The 19,208-nt window shown below is 42.6% G+C and overlaps 1 protein-coding gene across 3 annotated transcripts in view; it reads left to right on the top strand.

Moving 5' to 3' along the window:
- The first annotated feature begins 229 nt into the window (after positions 1-229).
- Positions 230-19,208, top strand: part of LOC118386652 (ectonucleotide pyrophosphatase/phosphodiesterase family member 1-like) — a 65,972-nt gene continuing 46,993 nt past the window's right edge. The window contains exons 1-8 of one of the 3 annotated variants that reach the window (XM_035774368.2): positions 230-603; positions 8,579-8,651; positions 9,062-9,187; positions 10,317-10,442; positions 11,415-11,478; positions 15,818-15,915; positions 18,329-18,408; positions 18,875-18,994. In XM_035774368.2, the coding sequence (XP_035630261.1) occupies positions 469-603; positions 8,579-8,651; positions 9,062-9,187; positions 10,317-10,442; positions 11,415-11,478; positions 15,818-15,915; positions 18,329-18,408; positions 18,875-18,994 (822 nt within the window). In that variant the 5' untranslated portion in view covers positions 230-468. Of the gene's footprint in view, positions 604-956; positions 1,120-8,578; positions 8,652-9,061; positions 9,188-10,316; positions 10,443-11,414; positions 11,479-15,817; positions 15,916-18,328; positions 18,409-18,874; positions 18,995-19,208 lie in introns of those variants that run through there. The other 2 variants (XM_035774367.2, XM_035774369.2) reach the window with 2 other exon arrangements.

The following is a 19,208-nucleotide window of genomic DNA, read 5'->3' as shown; positions in this document are numbered from 1 at the left end:
AGGGAACATTGGTACAACGTTCATGGAACGTTTCAAGAATGTTCTTAGTAACTAAATGTATTATCTGGGCAGTTATTGTATAGTAAATTAATGTAATATTACATGTTCTGGTTGAAAACAACACACTTGTTGCAACTTTAGCTCTAAATATGTATGGTTGAGTCTATTTTAGATATTTCCTCTAGCGTGAAGAGGGCAGACTTGAGCGCGCGTGGTCTTGGCTCACTCTTGACTATTATAGGGTTACTACTCCAATACCCTACTTCACCCTGGCTCAGCTGGCTGCACATGGTGAAAGAATTACAATACAAACTTTGAGAGTCAAGATAAAAAGAAGGCGGTTCTTAAATCTTCTTTGAGACCTACAAAATCTGAAGGCAAAAAAGGGACCAGACTATCCTCTTAAAACTGCTAATAATATCTGTGACAAACTCCTGGGACAAAAACTGTCGTGACCAACCCTGCAGAATGGAAATATCCAAAGGGAATGAACATTCAACTGAGCATGCTGCTAATTTACTAGGTTCACCTGGTCGAGACAATCAGATGAGACACAGTGGACAGGTCCACAAGAGGTCGAACAACTGCATGGTAATCGTTGTGGTGAGTGGCATTATTGTAACTTTTCGTTACTGTAATCTAATTGTGTAGGCTATTGAATTATTAGTTCAAGGTCCAATGCAACCTTTTGTTTTATCTTCAAATCCAAATCATTTCTAGGTAACAATTAAGCAACTTACTGGGATTTGTTTTTCAATTAAACAGGTAAATAAACATATAGCTTGTTAGCAAAGAGCAATTTCTCAAGCAAGAATTTCGCTAGGACTGTCTGGGGGTTATCGTTTTTATCCAGCCAAACTTGTTGCAAAACCATGGCCATAAGAAAGATAGCGACTTTCAAAGCCCCGCTGACTGGTCAGAGTTCGGTTGTTCCCTGTGAGAATTAAAGGTGTGTGTGAGAAGGAAGAATGCTATACAGACGGAATCTCCACCAAAACAAAACACTGCCATCCATACCTTGCATTTTCCCGAATTTGGATATGAAGTTGCATGTAGCTTTTTCGTGAGTGATTGCAGCGAGCCTGACTGACCAGATTGGTAGCTGCATTGTTTTTGGAGGTAAGTAAACTGAATTATAACAAGTGTTTTCGCTATTTTACAACGCCGATTGGGCTGATGTTGTCTAGCGTTAGCTTAGTGTGGTTAACGAAAGGTCTATTGGGAAACTTAGTTACATGACATTTCTGCTAGTTGGCAACTAAAAGATGCTAGCTCTAGCTGAATGGGCAAAGCTAGCTCCATTGATTCACTATTACTGCCAATCATGTAATGTTAGCTATCTACAGTTGCTTGCAGTGAAACTGTGCCCCTCCCGCAGTTCATGGCAGGCACGAGCAAACTCCCTCTCACTTCGTCACAGGAAACGTCCAAACTCTGACCAATCAGCATGGCTTTGAATGTTGCTAGGTTACTCATGGGCGTGGTTTTTATTTCTTTTTCATTTCACCTTTGATTTAACCAGTAAGGCCAGTTGAGAGCAAGTTATCATTTACAACTGCGACCTGGCCAAGATAAAGCAAAGCAGTGCGACAAAAGCAACAACACAGAGTTACACATAAACAAACGTACAGTCAATAACACAATAGAAAAAAACTATGTACAAATGTAGAAGATTAGGGAGGTAAGGCAGTAAATAGGCCATAGAGACCAATACTTACAATTTAGCATTAACACTGGAGTGATAGATGTGCAGATGAGGATATGCAAGTGGAGATACTGGAGTGCAAAAAGATAAATAATAATATGGGGATGAGGTAGTTGGGTGTGCTATTTACAGATTGGCTATGTACAGGTGTAGTGATCAGTAAGCTACTCTGACAGCTGATGCTTAAAGTTAGAGAGGGAGATATGAGACTCCAGCTTCAGTTATTTTTGCAATTCGTTCCAGTCATTGGCAGCAGAGAACTGTAAGGAAAGGTGGCCAACTGAGGTGTTGGCTTTGGGGATGACCAGTGAAATATACCTGCTGGAGCGCGTGCTACGGGTGGGTGTTGCTATGATGACCAGTGAGCTAAGGTGGGGCTTTACCTAGCAAAGACTTATAGATGACCTGGAGCCAGTGGGTTTGGTGATGAATATATAGCAAGGTCCAGCCAATGAGAGCATACAGGTCGCAGTGGTGGGTAGTATATGGGGCTTTGGTGACAAAACGGATGGCACTGTGATATACTGCCTCCAGTTTGCTGTGTAGAGTGTTGGAGGCTATTTTGTAAATGACATCTCCAAAGTCAAGGATCGGTAGTATAGTCAGTTTTACGAGGGTATGTTTGGCAGCATGAGTGAAGGAGGCATTGTTGCAAAATAGGAAGCCAATTCTAGATTTAATATTGGTTTGGAGATGCTTATTATTATGAGTCTGGAAGCAGAGTTTACAGTCTAACCAGACACCTAGGTATTTGTAGTTGTCCACATATTCTACGTCAGAACCGTTCAGAATAGTGATGCCAGTCGGGCGGGTGCGGGCAGCAATCAGTTGAAGAGCATGCATTTAGTTTTACTAGCATTTAAAAGCAGTTGGAGGCATGGAGATCTTATGGCATTGAAGCTCGTCTGGAGGTTTGTTAACACAGTGTCCAAAGAAGGGCCAGATGTATACAGAATGATGTCATCTGCGTAGAAGTGGATCAGAGAATAACCAGCAGCAAGAGCAACATGTGGTCCTTCTGTAGCTCAGTTGGTAGAGCATGGCGCTTGTAACGCCAGGGTAGTGGGTTCGATTCCCGGGACCACCCATACGTAGAATGTATGCACACATGACTGGAAGTCGCTTTGGATAAAAGCGTCTGCTAAATGGCATATATATATAACATCATTGATATATATACAGAGAAAGGAGTTGGCCTGAGAATTGAACCATGTGGCACCCCCATAGAGACTGCCAGAGGTCCGGACAACAGGCCCTCCGATTTGACACACTTAACTCTATTTGAGAAGTAGTTGGTGAACCAGGCGAGGCAGTCATTTGAGAAACCAAGGCTATTGAGTCTGCTGATAAGAATGCAGTGATTGACAGTCGAAAGCCTTGGCCAGGTCGATGAAGACTGTACTGTCTATTATCGATAGCGGTTATGATATCGTTTAGGACCTTGAGCGTGGCTGAGGTGCACCTATGACCAACTCGGAAACCAGATTGCATAGTGGAGAAGGTACGGTGGGATTTGTTTTGCACAAAGTTTTGCGTGGATAAAAAGGACACGTCTGGGGGTGGTCTGAGTGGGGAGGGGAAGAAAACTAGCTGTTATTGGCAGAGAGGTTTTGAACTCTTCCTTATTCATTAACTAATTAACTAATTTACACCAGGCAGACCAAAACTCCATCCCACCAAAACATGCTGAAATTTCAGGCGGTCTTTAAAAAAAAAAAATATTACACTTAATCATTTTCAGAATTTCACAGTGTTATTCCAACCTCATAATGTGGAAATATATATAAAACACAGGAATATCACACTTTTGACTTCACTGGGCCTTTTTTTAAAGGGATAGTTCACTACTTTGTAAGCAGTCTATGGAGAAGGTATGACAGCAAATATGTTTACCTGGCCACTGATTTAAATGCTAACTTTTTTGCATTTGTGGCACAATGCAAGTCAATGGTACTCATATTAGCATTTTCGCACTTCATGCCCAGATCTTGATTGTGTAACTAACTATAAACTGATTTTATTTTTTACCTTTATTTAACTAGGCAAGTCAGTTAAGAACAACTTCTTATTTTCAATGACGGCCTAGGGACAGTGGGTTAACTGCCTGTTCAGGGGCAGAACAACAGATTTGTACCTTGTCAGCTCAGGGATTTGAACTGGCAACCTTTCAGTTACTAGTCCAACGCTCTAACCACTAGGCTACCCTGCCACCCCATTACCGACATAAATATAACATTAAACAAGTAGTTTTGCATAATACTGTGGTATATGCTCTGTTCGTAATCAAGTGGGAGGTGGGAATTTACAAGTTGTGAAGTCGTAAATACAAGTTGGATGCATTCACGTGCTTTGAACTCGTTGAGAAATGCAGATTGGCTAATGGCCAACAAGCTGCATAAACCATAAACTAAAAGTACAGCTATCATGCTGGTAAACAAGTTATAGTGTTCAAAAAATATTATTTTTATTTTTCTAAAAGTTTTGTTGCATTTAATTGCAGAAAAGGCTGTTCAAGGTAATTTCCTTAGTACGTGACATCAGAGGTCAGCATGTCGGAGAAGTGGGAACTCAGGATGACAGACTAGTTTCCCACTAGTAATTACCAGTTGGTGGATTGTTCAAGTAGACTTTTCGTGTTCTTATGTAGTAAATTCCCACTTCCCACTTGATTACGAACGCAATATTGTCTGATATACACGTCTGGATTGCTGTGTCAGCCAATCAGCATCCAGGACCCAAACTACCCAGTTTATAGTCGTCAATAATCAATGGCTATTGTAGTGTTCTTGCTATATGAGCCGCTTTACCCACCAAGTCAGTTAATCCATAGTGTTTGCCTTTCATGCCAGCGACCCGGGTTCGCTTCCCTGTCCCTTTCTTAGCTGCAATATCATCAATTTATATTGCCCTTTCATTTTCAACAACTGTCTTAGTTCACTGTCCTTCACTGCATGTCCACTCAGCTCAGACTTTTTAAAATAAACAATGCAGGCTCACTCTGACGACCTGTGTGGTTATCCCACCTAAAGCCAGAGCGCAGCGTGCCAGCCTTCCTATGCCAGTCATTGACTCTGGGGTTATACAGTACCAGTCAAAAGTTTGGACACACCTACTCATTCAAGGGTTTTTCTTTATATTTACTATTTTCTACATTGTAAAATAATAGTGAAGACATCAAAACTATGAAATATGACATATGGAATCATGTAGTAACAAAAAAAGTATGAACAAATCAAAATATTTTTGAGATTCTTCAAAGTAGCCACCCTTTGCCTTGACAGCTTTGCACACTCTAGGCATTCTCTCAACCAGCTTCTTTAGGTAGTCACCTGGAATGCATTTGAATTAACATATGTGCCTTGTTAATTTCTGGAATTTCTTTCTTAATGCGTTTGAGCCAATCAGTTGTGTCATAACAAGGTATGGGTGGGTATACAGAAGACAGTCCTATTTGGTAAAAGACCAAATCCATATTATGGCAAGAAAAGCTCAAATAAGCAAAGTGAAACGATAGTCCATCATTACTTTAAGACATGAAGGCCAGTCAATCCAGAAAATTTCAAGAACTTTGAAAGTTTCTTCAAGTGTCGTCGAAAAACCATCAAGCGCTATGATGAAACTGGCTCTCATGAGGACCGCCACAGGAAAGGAAGACCCTGCTGCAGAGGATAAGATAATTTAGAGTTAACTGCACCTCCAGATTGCAGCCCAAATAAATGCTTCACAGTGTTCATGTAACAGACACATCTCAATATCAACTGTTCAGAGGAAACTGTGTGAATCAGGCCTTCATGGTCGAATTGCTGCAAAGAAACCACTACTAAAGGACACCAATAATAAGAAGACTTGCTTGTGCCAAGAAACATGAGCAACGGACATTAGACCGGTGGGAATCTGTCCTTTGGTCTGATGAGTCCAAATGTGAGATTTTTGGTTCCAACCACCATGTCTTTGTGAGACGCAGAATAGGTGAACGGATGATCTCCCCATGTGTGGTTCCTACCGTGGAGCTTGGAGGTGGTGTGATAGTGCTTTGCTGCTGACACTGTCAGTGATTTATTTAGAATTCAAGGCACACTTAACCAGCATGGATACCACAACATTCGACAGTGATACGCCATCCCATCCGGTTTGCACTTAGTGGGACAATCATTTGCTTTTCAACAGGACAATGGCACAACACACCTCCAGGCTGTGTAAGGGCTATTTGACCAAGAAGGTGAGTGATGCAGTGCTGCATCAGATGACCTGGCCTCCACAATCGCCCGACCTCAACCCAATTGAGATGTTTTGGGATGAGTTGGACCGCAGAGTGAAGGAAAAGCAGCCAACAAGTGCTCAGCATATGGAGTTCCCACAAGACTGTTGGAAAAGCATTCCAGGTGAAGCTGGTTGAGAGAATGCCAAGATTGTGCAAAGCTGTCATCAAGACAGACTGGCTACTTTGAAGAATCTCAAATGCAAAATATATTTTGATTGAACTTTTTTAGTTAGTACATGATTCCACGTGTTTATTTGATAGTGTTGATTGATGTCTTCACTATTATTCTACCATGTAGAAAATAGTAAATATAAAGAACCCTTGAATGAGAAGGTGTGTCCAAACTTTTGACTGGTACTGTATACCTGTAATTACTGTGTCCTTCAATTCAGGAATGGCTCAGTCCACAACAATGTCTCAAATCGGTGTGCGTGTGCACTTGGACAACATGTCTCGTCAAACATGAGTTAATTTTCCACAGGAATCATTATGCGAACGTTGGTTTAGCGTTGTGAAAAAGTACAACACATGGCAGTATTAGAGCGTGTTGCCATGAATCCTACCAAAAACAGGATTCCTTATAGGATGCTGAGCATATAGCAAAGCACTAGGAGTCAAAGCACATGGGAATCAAACGTGTATATATTTACATTTTCGAGTAGTTAAGAGTTGAGTCTTGCTCAATAAACCTGGAGATGTTTTATCATTTTAAATCCTTTTTTTCCAACTACACATTTTTTGAGGTGTGTGTGTGTATATACTCCCAACATGGGGTTGTGAGATTTACTCTTTAAACCAGTATAGTGTCCTCAGGCGCCTGCAGTAGGTTTCCACCAGACAGTGCGTTTGCTTTCCCTAGAACTCGGTTAGGTACTGCACTGTAGTCCTGGCTTCTCAGGACACCAGCCAGGTCTCTCACTCACTCACTCACTCACTCACTCACTCACTCACTCACTCACTCACTCACTCACTCACTCACTCACACAAGCTACACCTGACAGATCACACATTGTACAGCATTTGATTCTTGAAAAAAAATATTCAGAGTTTTCAAAGCACTCCAAGTTGACCTGTCTTCCTGTCTTGACCTGTCTATAATAATAATAATAATAATATGCCATTTAGCAGACGCTTTTATCCAAAGCGACTTACAGTCATGTGTGCATACATTCTACGTATGGGTGGTCCACCTGTCTTCTTTACGTCAAGCTCTTTATTACTGGTCCTTGGTTTTAATTGATAATGAGAGAACTCCATGCCAATTAGACCTCAGTACTAATCCTGACATGTCCTGTTAGCCCCTATTGAGACCCTCTTTAAGCCGTGTTGATAAGACTGCTGGATATCTTCCCTTTTATCATTAGCTGACTTAGTTGAAACTTTAAACCCCTGAGATGCAGTCTTTGAATATCCCCGCTAATTACAAAGCCCCAGCTATTCACCCTTCCCTGGGCAAAAGGGTCCAGGCAGAGCAGCTCACCAGGCAGCTAGGAGGAGGGGAGCTTGTTTATGACCTGCTTTTACTTCTCTATTAGAGAGGGCCAAGACCCAGATGTGGAGAATTAACTTTTTTTGATTTGTGCACCGAACAGAATAGAGTCCTACGTGAGAATGGAAAAGAGTGTCATATGGCTAATTTTCAAAAATTATACATGGGGAATATAGTTATTTAATTCAACTCGTTTTGGTTGTTTTTATTTCTAGGAATTTTGTCACATTTTTGAAATGGAGTTTTTGTGGTTTTGTTCAACATAGGTCCAACTGAGATGTTTTTTTTCTGATGCACTCTAGACCCCAAACATGTCCAGTTATAGCTACAATAATGTTTCTCAAGGAAGCAGCAGGCAAAGACTGCTGCCAACTGTCTCTTCATAATTTTCCGGACACAATACTTTTCCGTGTCATGCGATGTCCCTTGGCGGTCTCGATTTACTGACCTTACTAACAGTGAAAGTGATTTAAAATCCCATGTACACAATAAATATAAAAAAGCCACAAAATAAGCTCCAGAAGATTGAATACTTGGGTGAAATAGAACATGGTTATCATAAATTTTGTTGCAGACAAAGTAGAGTAGTAGTCTGGTTAGATCAGACTGAGTGCTACATAGTGTTCAGTCTGGTTTAACCAGGCTATTAGAGTACACTCACAATTGGGATAATAGTTTTAATTGGATGAGAAGATATCGAAGGGTCATGGCACTTCATTTATGATGGTTCATCAGGATGCATTGTATACCCCTTTCACACTACTAAACTGAGCTGAGCCAAGCTGTACTGTGGTGGGGATTCCACCATACTGGAACTGTGCTGAAAAGGACTATGTGAAAAGAAAATATCCAAGCTAGCACTGTACTGTTTGGGTCAGCAGGATACTGTGAAAAGGGTAATTGTGGACTATACAAGGCACATATGTTTGCTATCGCTCTTCCTCTCAAAGTTTCTTCCTTCTAGAGAGTTTTTCCTGGCCACTGTACTCTGACTTCCGCTTGTATTGCTCTTTGAGTTCGAGCACTTTGACAACTGCTGATATTAAAATGGACTATTAACTAAATGTGCTTGATCAATATCTACACATGGGAACTTTTCAGATGTTTCTCTTCTCACCAATAGGTAATGTTGCTGTGCTTGTTGATCACCGTCATCACAGTCATATTTGCCTTGAAGCAGCACTGCAATGTTAAAGGTACGGTTCAGTAAACAACTGGCCAACTCTGTTTACAATTTATTGTCTGTCCTATTAGCCCTTGAGCTTGGCCACTGTGCAAAACTAACCAATTATAACACAGAAAGAAAACCGTTAGTACATAAACGCTTTTCAGCTAAAATAGAAATACATTTCTAGTCTGTAATTGAATGCATTCCCTGTCCAGTTTCAATGTTTCTATTCTTTCTTTTGAGAAAATAAAAAAAACTGTTAAGGATTAGCTTAAACATCCATAACAAACCAATCAGATGTACTGATTCCTTTTTTAAATCTGTCAAATGATACCAATTCTGAGTAACATAATGATATTCTGACTAACTTAAATTACATTCTGAATAAGGTTGTTAACATCCTGAGTAACATAATAAAACTTTTCTCATCCCCTGTAGTGACGAGCTGTAAGAACAGGTGTGTGACTGGGAACAGTGACAAGTCTGCATCGTGCCACTGTGACCCGTCTTGTGTGAAAGAGGGAAACTGCTGTCTTGATTACACTGAGGTGTGCGTAGACCCTGGTAAGTCCAACAGCCTACATCACGTGTTACTGCAACACCACACTGCCAGAGGTATGTAGAGCAGGAGAGCAAGGGTCAGGTTACCCACCAGCGCTACTTTGATGTTGTTAGTCTTCTTTATATGTGTGTGTGTGTGTGTGTGTGTGTGTGTGTGTGGTGGAGGGGGAGGAGTGTTCGTGTGTATCAGTGTAGGCTGCTGAGGGGAGGAAGGCTCGTATTAATGACTGGAATGGAGTCAATGGAATGGTATCCACCATATGGAAACCACGTTGTTGATGTGTTTGATTCCATTGACTCCATTCCAGCCATTATTATGAGCTGTCCTCCCCTCAGCAGCCTCCACTGGTGTGTGTGGTGTGTGGGTGGCTAGACTCCTCCTACAGATTACAAAAACATGTTTTATGTGGACTGGAATGTTCACTTCAGATGCAATGTTGACTCTGGGAAGAGGCTGACCATTACAGCATCCCCAAAATACCCCTCTTCTATTTTTACCGTCCTTGCTGGTCACTGTGGCTATCCGTCCCCTAGCTTGGGTGTGGTGTGGCAATCTGGGCAGTGTTGTTCCCCCACACTATGTGGTTAAAATTTTGCCACCCAATCATCATGGGACCCATGTGTTTCCTCTACTTCCTCCAGAGAGTAGCGAGGCCCATTTATAGTGAAGGGATGGTAAATCAGAATTTGTTTTGATTTTCCCCATGATTGCTGTAACACTGAAGCAAGTCTCCTGAGACTGAGATTAGCATCCCTCTTATAGATTGTCCACTTGACCGCTGTCAAAGAGAGAATGTTGGTCTGTCTGTTCTAATGGGTATCACTCACTTGCTTTGGTGTAGTGCTTTGCGAGAATATTCGATGGTGAGAAACTGTAGTTCACTCATTGATGAAAGGTTTGGATATAGGGTAGTCCCAGACAGTGGTAGGAGGGATGACCGATTCCTCAGCTACTGCTGTCTCTCGGAGATGACTCTCCTAACCATACACACATGTACACTCTCTCACACGTGCTCCCCTTTTCGCTGTCATAAACTCTCTCTGTCCTCTCCTCACTCTCCCTTCTTCACACTCACATATTTTCACACTTTTTCTACGTCATAATGATTTCTCTCCCTCTCTCCCCCTCCAGGTCAGCGCTGGACCTGCTCCAGATTCCGCTGTGGCGAGCAAAGTTTGGCCGATAGCCTGTGCTCATGCTCGGATAACTGTGTGAAAGCAGGGGACTGCTGTGCAAATTACTACAGCTCCTGCAAAGGTAAAGGCCATAGACTAAACTGGCCCTGTATGGGTTGCAGCCCCAAAATACATCTGTGTGTTCAACAGACCTTCATAAAAAAAAAGTATCTAATGCTTTTATAGTCCCAAAAGTACAAGCTCCACACTATCAAAGGCACCTCAAATATTTCTAAGTATTTGGCGCAGGTCTGTTATGCAATCCTAAGGCCTATACTCAAACAGTGTACCTAGTGCTGTCCGGTGATGGCCCTCCTCACTGCACATGGTTTAATTATGATTTCCCTCAGAGAGTTGTTTGTTTAGAGTTGGTAGGGTTGTATGCCCAAGGAAAGTAATGCATACCATATGTTAGGACTTTGCGTTAAGGGATTTCAAGATGTACATTTGCAGCTGAATATACACAGTGTGAATACCACACCTCGGATTGTAAAACATTGTTTTCCCTATAGTTCCTATATGTACTTTGAGATAATGTGTGTGTAATTTTTGCTTATTGGTATTTCTCTTTTCTAGCTCCTCCTGTGTGGTGGAAGGAATTCCCCAACATAAGGCCCTCTCAATATTTCCCTATCCTTGACAGGCTTTAATGCTTAGACCAGTGTTTCTCCACCTTTTTGTACCAGGGACGAACAAACTAGGGTAGGGTCCTTCCTTCTGACATCTAGAACTGATTCAATTGGTGTCAAGAGAGTAAACCATCAGTCAGAAACATCTCAAGGACCAGTCCCGGACCGGGAACCAAAGGTTGAGAAACACTGGCTTACTTCTCACTCTAACTACCCTGATAAAGCTTTAACTTATGGTCATTTCAGCTATCATTCACCATTCCATAGCTTGCATTAGCCTACGCAATCCAAGCACAATGCTTGCAAGCACGTATTAGATTTTAGTCTGGTAGATATACTGTAGATTTGATGTGTTTGGTAGTTAGCCACATTAGCCTCAACTTATCCTCTGTGAAGATAATATGGTTGATGATGATATTTTTCAGTGGGAGTGAAGTCCTGGATAGAAGAGGAGTGCGAGGACATTCAAACACCACAATGTCCTGCCAGGTAAGTACTTTTCCACAACTACTGCTGTGCTTTCTCTGTGAGAGACAGTAACTAATGTTGAACTTGAAGGTCCTCCTGTGGTGCACAGCACATAGTACTTGATTGAGATGGCTTGATAGTATATTTTATTTTAATTTTATTTCACCTTTATTTAACCAGGTAGGCTAGTTGAGAACAAGTTCTCATTTGCAACTGCGACCTGGCCAAGATAAAGCATAGCAGTGTGAACAGACAACACAGAGTTACACATGGAGTAAACAATTAACAAGTCAATAACACAGTAGAAAAAAAGAGTCTATATACATTGTGGGCAAAAGGCATGAGGAGGTAGGCAAATAATTACAACTTTGCAGATTAACACTGGAGTGATAAATGATCAGATGGTCATGTACAGGTAGATATATTGGTGTGCAAAAGAGCAGAAAAGTAAATACATATAAACAGTATGGGGATGAGGTAGGTAAAATTGGGTGGGCTATTTACCGATAGACTATGTACAGCTGCAGCGATCGGTTAGCTGCTCAGATAGCAGATGTTTGAAGTTAAAAGTCTCCAACTTCAGCGATTTTTGCAATTCGTTCCAGTCACAGGCAGCAGAGAACTGGAACGAAAGGCGGCCAAATGAGGTGTTGGCTTTAGGGATGATCAGTGAGATACACCTGCTGGAGCGCGTGCTACGGGTGGGTGTTGCCATCGTGAACTGAGATAAGGCGGAGCTTTACCTAGCATGGACTTGTAGATGACCTGGAGCCAGTGGGTCTGGCGACGAATATGTAGCGAGGGCCAGCCGACTAGAGCATACAGGTCGCAGTGGTGGGTGGTATAAGGTGCTTTAGTAATAAAACGGATGGCACTGTGTTAAACTGCATCCAGTTTGCTGAGTAGAGTATTGGAAGCTATTTTGTAGACGACATCGCCGAAGTGAAGGATTGGTAGGATAGTCAGTTTTACTAGGGTAAGTTTGGCGGCGTGAGTGAAGGAGGCTTTGTTGCGGAATAGAAAGCCGACTCTAGATTTGATTTTAGATTGGAGATGTTTGATATGAGTCTGGAAGGAGAGTTTACAGTCTAGCCAGACACCTAGGTACTTCTAGATGTCCACATATTCTAGGTCGGAACTTCCAGGGTGGTGATGTTAGTCGGACGCGCGGGTGCAGGCAGCGAACGGTTGAAAAGCATGCATTTGGTTTTACTAGCGTTTAAGAGCAGTTGGAGGCCACGGAAGGAGTGTTGTATGGCATTGAAGCTCGTTGGGAGGTTAGATAGCACAGTGTCCAAGGACGGGCCGGAAGTATACAGAATGGTGTCATCTGCGTAGAGGTGGATCAGGGAATCGCCCGCAACAAGAGCAACATCATTAATATATACAGAGAAAAGAGTCGGCCCGAGAATTGAACCCTGTGGCACCCCCATAGACTGACAGAGGACCGGACAGCATGCCCTCCGATTTGACACACTGAACTCTGTCTGCAAAGTAGTTGGTGAACCAGGCAAGGCAGTCATCAGAAAAACCGAGGCTACTGAGTCTGCCGATAAGAATATGGTGATTGACAGAGTCGAAAGCCTTGGCAAGGTCGATGAAGACGGCTGCACAGTACTATATTTTATCGATGGCGGTTATGATATCGTTTAGTACCTTGAGCGTGGCTGAGGTGCACCCGTGACCGGCTCGGAAACCAGATTGCACAGCGGAGAAGGCACGGTGGGATTCGAGATGGTCAGTGACCTGTTTGTTGACTTGGCTTTCTAAGACCTTAGATAGGCAGGGCAGGATGGATATAGGTCTGTAACAGTTTGGGTCCAGGGTGTCTCCCCCTTTGAAGAGGGGGATGACTGCGGCAGCTTTCCAATCCTTAGGGATCTCAGACGATGTGAAAGAGAGGTTGAACAGGCTGGTAATAGGGGTTGCGACAATGGTGGCGGATAGTTTCAGAAATAGAGGGTCCAGATTGTCAAGCCCAGCTGATTTGTACAGGTCCTGGTTTTGCAGCTCTTTCAGAACATCTGCTATCTGGATTTGGGTAAAGGAGAACCTGGAGAGGCTTGGGCGAGTAGCTGCGGGGGGGGCTGAGCTGTTGGCCGAGGTTAGAGTAGCCAGGAGGAAGGCATGGCCAGCCGTTGAGAAATGCTTGTTGAAGTTTTCGATTATCACAGATTTAGCGGTGGTGACCGTGTTACCTAGCATCAGTGCAGTGGGCAGCTGGGAGGAGGTGCTCTTGTTCTCCATGGACTTCAGTGTCCCAAAACCTTTTGGAGTTAGAGCTACAGGATGCAAATTTCTGCCTGAAGAAGCTGGCCTTTGCTTGCCTGACTGACTGCGTGTATTGGTTCCTGACTTCCCTGAACAGTTGCATATCGCGGGGACTATTCGATGCTATTGCAGTCCGCCACAGGATGTTTTTGTGCTGGTCGAGGGCAGTCGGGTCTGGAGTGAACCAAGGGCTATATTTGTTCTTAGTTCTGTATTTTTTGAACGGAGCATGCTTATCTAAAATGGTGAGGAAGTTACTTTTAAAGAATGACCAGGCATCCTCAACTGACGGGATGAGGTCAATATCCTTCCAGGATACCCGGGCCAGGTCGATTAGAAAGGCCTGCTCACAGAAGTGTTTTAGGGAGCGTTTGACAGTGATGAGGGGTGGTCGTTTGACTGCGTATCCGTAGCGGATACAGGCAATGAGGCAGTGATCGCTGAGATCCTGGTTGAAAACAGCGGAGGTGTATTTGGAGGGCCATTTGGTCAGGATGACGTCTATGAGGGTGCCCTTGTTTACAGATTTAGGGTTGTACCTGGTGGGTTCCTTGATGATTTGTGTGAGATTGAGGGCATCTAGCTTAGATTGTATTCCTGCCGGGGTGTTAAGCATATCCCAGTTTAGGTCACCTAACAGAACAAACCCTGAAGCTAGATGGGGGGCGATCAATTCACAAATGGTGTCCAGGGCACAGCTGGGAGCTGAGGGGGGTCGGTAAGCAGGCGGCAACAGTGAGAGACTTATTTCTGGAGTTCGAACTGTTTGGGTATGGACCTGGAAAGTAATGACATTACTTTGCAGGCTATCTCTGCAGTAGACTGCAACTCCTCCCCCTTTGGCAGTTCTATCTTGACGGAAAATGTTATAGTTGGGTATGGAAATCTCAGAATTTTTAGTGGCCTTCCTTGAGCCAGGATTCAGACACGGCAAGGACATCAGGGTTAGCAGAGTGTGCTAAAGCAGTAAATAAAACAAACTTAGGGAGGAGGCTTCTGATGTTGACATGCATGAAACCAAGGCTTTTTCGATCACAGAAGTCAACAAATGAGGGTGCCTGGGGACATGCAGGGCTGTATACTGTACACAGAGTACTGTTGTTACTTAGCTAAAGTCACATTACAATCTGTGGGTACTATAGACAACACAGCACATTATGACGCCAATGTACTGTACACAATTTGAGGCCATTTGCTCTACTTGTAAATACTACTATAGATGTGAGACAAAACAGGATGAACCCAATGTGTGTGTAGTGGTAAGGCTGTGACCCCAGACTTGTTAGACTATGGAAAAGTAAATGTCTGGTTTTGTCTCGAGTCCATTTTTAGTCTTAAGTCCTTTCCAAAGGGCTTTGAACTAATTAACGTTTTTCTTTATTAGATTTTTATGACTGACGTCACTCGTTATTTATTTTTAAGGTGTTTTTGGCTGTAACTTCAATTTAGGGTTTATTTTATTAGTGGTAAGTGTTTATAGGACCCTGGTATGACCCTCTCTGTCATGATGTATAGATACGTTTAATACGCCTATTACAGAACCACAGAGAGACTTAAATAACTCAAATATATTGTCACTTACCCCAGCCTATGTTATCTGTTATGTGGGAGAAAAGAGGGGTGAAGGAAGAGAGAAAGAAAAAGCAACAATTGTGTTCAACAGATATTTGGCTGTATCCTGCATTGTATTTCTGTTGAAAAAGGGAAGGGGAAAGTTTCAGTTTAAGGGAAAGGGGAAACCCAGTGTATAACCCACAGGCTTTTGATTAATCTTGGATGCAGCCATCTAGCCACAGGCCTCTTCCTGCCCTGCCCCGCCCCTCCTCTCGCTGTGTGTCTGTGTGGGCTGAATCCATCCTGCCTCTCCTCATCCAGTCCATTCACGTCAGTTCCCCTCCAAACAAAGGGCTGCTTTGTATTCCCCCACATAGTCACAGCACAGCTACTGGAACTGTTTCCACTGTAAATATCTCCACTGTGCCAGACTTAGACGGTTTTAGATTCATGCTTTCCAGGGAAAATGTATATTCTGAGTTTCTAAATGTAACCTCAATACAGCTCATTCTCTGGCTTTGTTTGTGTCCTCCAGTTTTTCCAAACCCCCTCTGATCCTGGTGTCTATGGATGGCTTCCGGGCAGGTTATTTAAAGGCCTATGGCAGTCTTCTTCCAGTCATCAACAAATTACGTAAGTCAGTCCCCCAAGCACACCATTGTTTTCTGGCGTAGAGGGCAACATTTGGAGTGAGACGTTGTAATGATTCTTCTGGTAAAAAAGTGAAGTCCGATTACAAGCAACTAGAGATGTCTTTTACTGGTCACAATAAATCACAGGAGGTCGGTGGCGCCTTTAATTGGGGAAGATGGGCTCGTGATAATGACTGGAGCGTGATGAGTGCAACGGTATCAAACACATGGTTTGATGCCATTTCATTCACTCCGTTCCAGACATTATTATGAGCCATCCTTGTAAAATTATTCCCCTATCGGACCCGAGCCTGGGTTTACACCAAGCTAACATATGGAATTGTTTTAAGATGATCATACCAAGGATCATTTAGCTATTTGATTTAGAATAAATAAATCATTTGATGAAAGATAGAATTTGGCCTTACTGCTATTAGCTCATTAATAGAAGGTATTGAATAACATAACTGATAGTCAAAACACACATCAAAAGAAAGTATGCTTTGAAGTGTCTGTCTTACGGTAGAGTGGGGTAAGTTGAGCCATTTTTTTACATCACTCCTTCAGGGGAAATATAGTATTCTTTCTAACAAACATCTATATACATACAGTGCCTTTGGAAAGTATTGAGACGCCTTTACTTTTTCCACATTTTCCAGCCTTACTCTAAAATGGATTAAATGATAAACGTTGCTCGGCAATCTACACACAATACCACATAATGACACTGGTTTTTAGAAATGTATGTTTAAAAAAAAAGAATAATAATAAAAATAAACTTATTTGCATAAGTATTCAGACCCTTTTCTATTTGACTTGAAATTGAGCTCAGGTGCATCCTATTTTCCATTGATCATCCTTAAGCTGTTTCCACAACTTGATCAGAGTCCACCTGTGATAAATGTAATTGATTGGACATGATTTGGAAAGGCACACACACCTGTCTATATAAGGTCCCACAGTTGACAGTGCGTTTCAGAGCAAAAACCAAGCCATGAGGTCGAAGGAATTGTCCGTAGAGCACTGAGACAGTGCTCTACAGATCTGGGGCAGGATACCAAAAAATGTCTGCAGCATTGAAGATTCCCAAGAACACAGTGGCCTCCATCATTCTTAAATGGAAGAAGTTTGGAACCACCAAGACTCTTCCTAGAGCTGGCCGCCTGGCCAAGCTAAGCAATCGGGGGAGAAGGGCCTTGGTCAGGGAGGTGAAGGTTTACTTTCCAACAGGGCAGCGACCCTAAGCACAGCCAAGACAATGCAGGACTGGCTTCAGAACAAGTCTCGGAATGTCCTTGAGTGGCCCAACCAGAGCCCGACTTGAACCCAATCGAACATCTCTGGAGGGACCGGAAAATAGCTGTGCAGCAACGCTCCCCATCTAACCTGACAGAGCTTGAGAGGATGTGCAGAGAAGAATGGGAGAAACTCCCCAAATACAGGTGTGCCAAGCTTGTAGTGTCATACCCAAGAAGACTCGATGCTGTAATTGCTGCCAAAGGTGCTTCAACAAAGTAGAGTAAACGATCTGAATACTTATGTAAATGTGTTATTTCAGTTTTTTATTTTTAAATCAATTAGCAACATTTCTGTAAACCTGTTTTTGCTTTGTCATTATGGGGTATTGTATGTAGATTGATGAGGGGGAAACAATTGAATCAATTTTAGAATAAGGCTTTAACGTAACAATGTGGAGAAAGTCAAGGGGTCTGCCAAATGCACTGTACAGTGTGTATGACCTCTTCCTAAATATTTACACAAAATGTAATAATTCAGTTTGTGTATGGTTTCCTAGAAACGAGGATGGCTCAACTTATCCATTCTCCCCTACATATAAGATTTTTTTGGGATGGGCACTAAAAGTACTTAAATGCTTCCATAGATTTTTAAAAAACTGGTTCCCGGATCTCCTGATCTGACAAACACAACTGTAGCTCGGCCACCTTCCACCACAGATGCGTAAAGCCGGCAGATGCAGTGGATTGAGATGCAGCCCATGCAAAAAAATCACATCTCTAGTTTAAACAGATTTTGATGGGGAACAGTCTAGTGACATGCATGAGACCTGGTTTGAACTCAGCCAGTCATGAGCTTGGTTGTGTTCCCCGGCTCAGACGTTGTATGCATCAACTAATGCCACATTATTGACTGGCAGATTGCTGTAACATATGTGGTTAGCTGATACATAAAATACCTATCCAGGCTTTGTAAGATCTGGCAGGCGTCAGCAACGCCTGGGCAGAGGAATACGCTCCTTGTTTCTTTGGCTACTTGCGCGTTTGGCAGTCTGACATCCTTTCAAACAATTTCAGGGAAATTATTCTGTTTAGGTAAAGGATCCTAGGATCCTATCACAGGTGTTTCTTTGGCAGCCTTGTTTTTTTTATATTTTATTTGACTTCATTCTATTTCAGGCAACTGTGGCACCACTACCCCGTACATGAGACCTGCCTATCCCACCAAGACCTTCCCCAACCACTACACCATTGTGACTGTAAGGGTGTCGCTCCTCTTAGTTTATATGTAACCAGTCAGGCATCAGTTACTTTGGTAAAGAATTGTATAAACAACTTGTTTATTTGAAAATTGCTTCAATCTTTGGAATCCACTTTTCTTTTCTTTTTTAAAAATCACCTTATCCATCAAGTACAGTCACTTACCATGAATGATCCCCCCAAAAAACTCTTCTTGTGGCTTGATGGCTCACACATGCTGCTTCTGAGAAACTGTGGTTCGAATGTGCAACTCTGGGCAGCGATTTTAGCTCTACTGGTTTACCCAACCCTTTTCAGTTAACCACCAGACTTCTCTTTCAACACACAGTGTTGTGGCTCCGTGTGATGAAATGATGAAGTCCATTCAACGATAGATGTAAAAATACAGAGGACAAGCCCACTTAGCCCTGCAGCTGTCAAAGCACCGGGTGTGTAAACCTCTGTGTGTGTGTGTTACTCCCACAGGGTCTCTATCCAGAGTCCCATGGGATCGTGGACAACAAGATGTACGATGTGACCCGCAACGCCTCCTTCAGTCTGAAAGTGGCTGAGAAATTCAACGCCAAGTGGTACCAAGGAGAACCAGTGAGTGAATACATTGGAATCCAAAAAAACTGCAAACATTGGGCGTTAATTACATTTTAGTTTATTGGTACAGCTTATTGTTTTTTAGCAATATGGCCCTAGTGTTTTGTGGAACTGAACTTGTGACCTGAAGAGGGGAGCTTGGAATGACATAAGTAGTCTTAGACAAGGAGCCACAGACAGACAGGGATTAGTGAACATTTCCTCTGCAAAA

Source organism: Oncorhynchus keta, chromosome 8, assembly GCF_023373465.1.
Source record: "Oncorhynchus keta strain PuntledgeMale-10-30-2019 chromosome 8, Oket_V2, whole genome shotgun sequence".
In the NCBI taxonomy this organism is placed as follows: domain Eukaryota; kingdom Metazoa; phylum Chordata; class Actinopteri; order Salmoniformes; family Salmonidae; genus Oncorhynchus; species Oncorhynchus keta.
The sequence above is the reverse complement of the archived record's forward strand: the minus strand, read 5'-3'. Positions and strand labels throughout refer to the sequence as shown.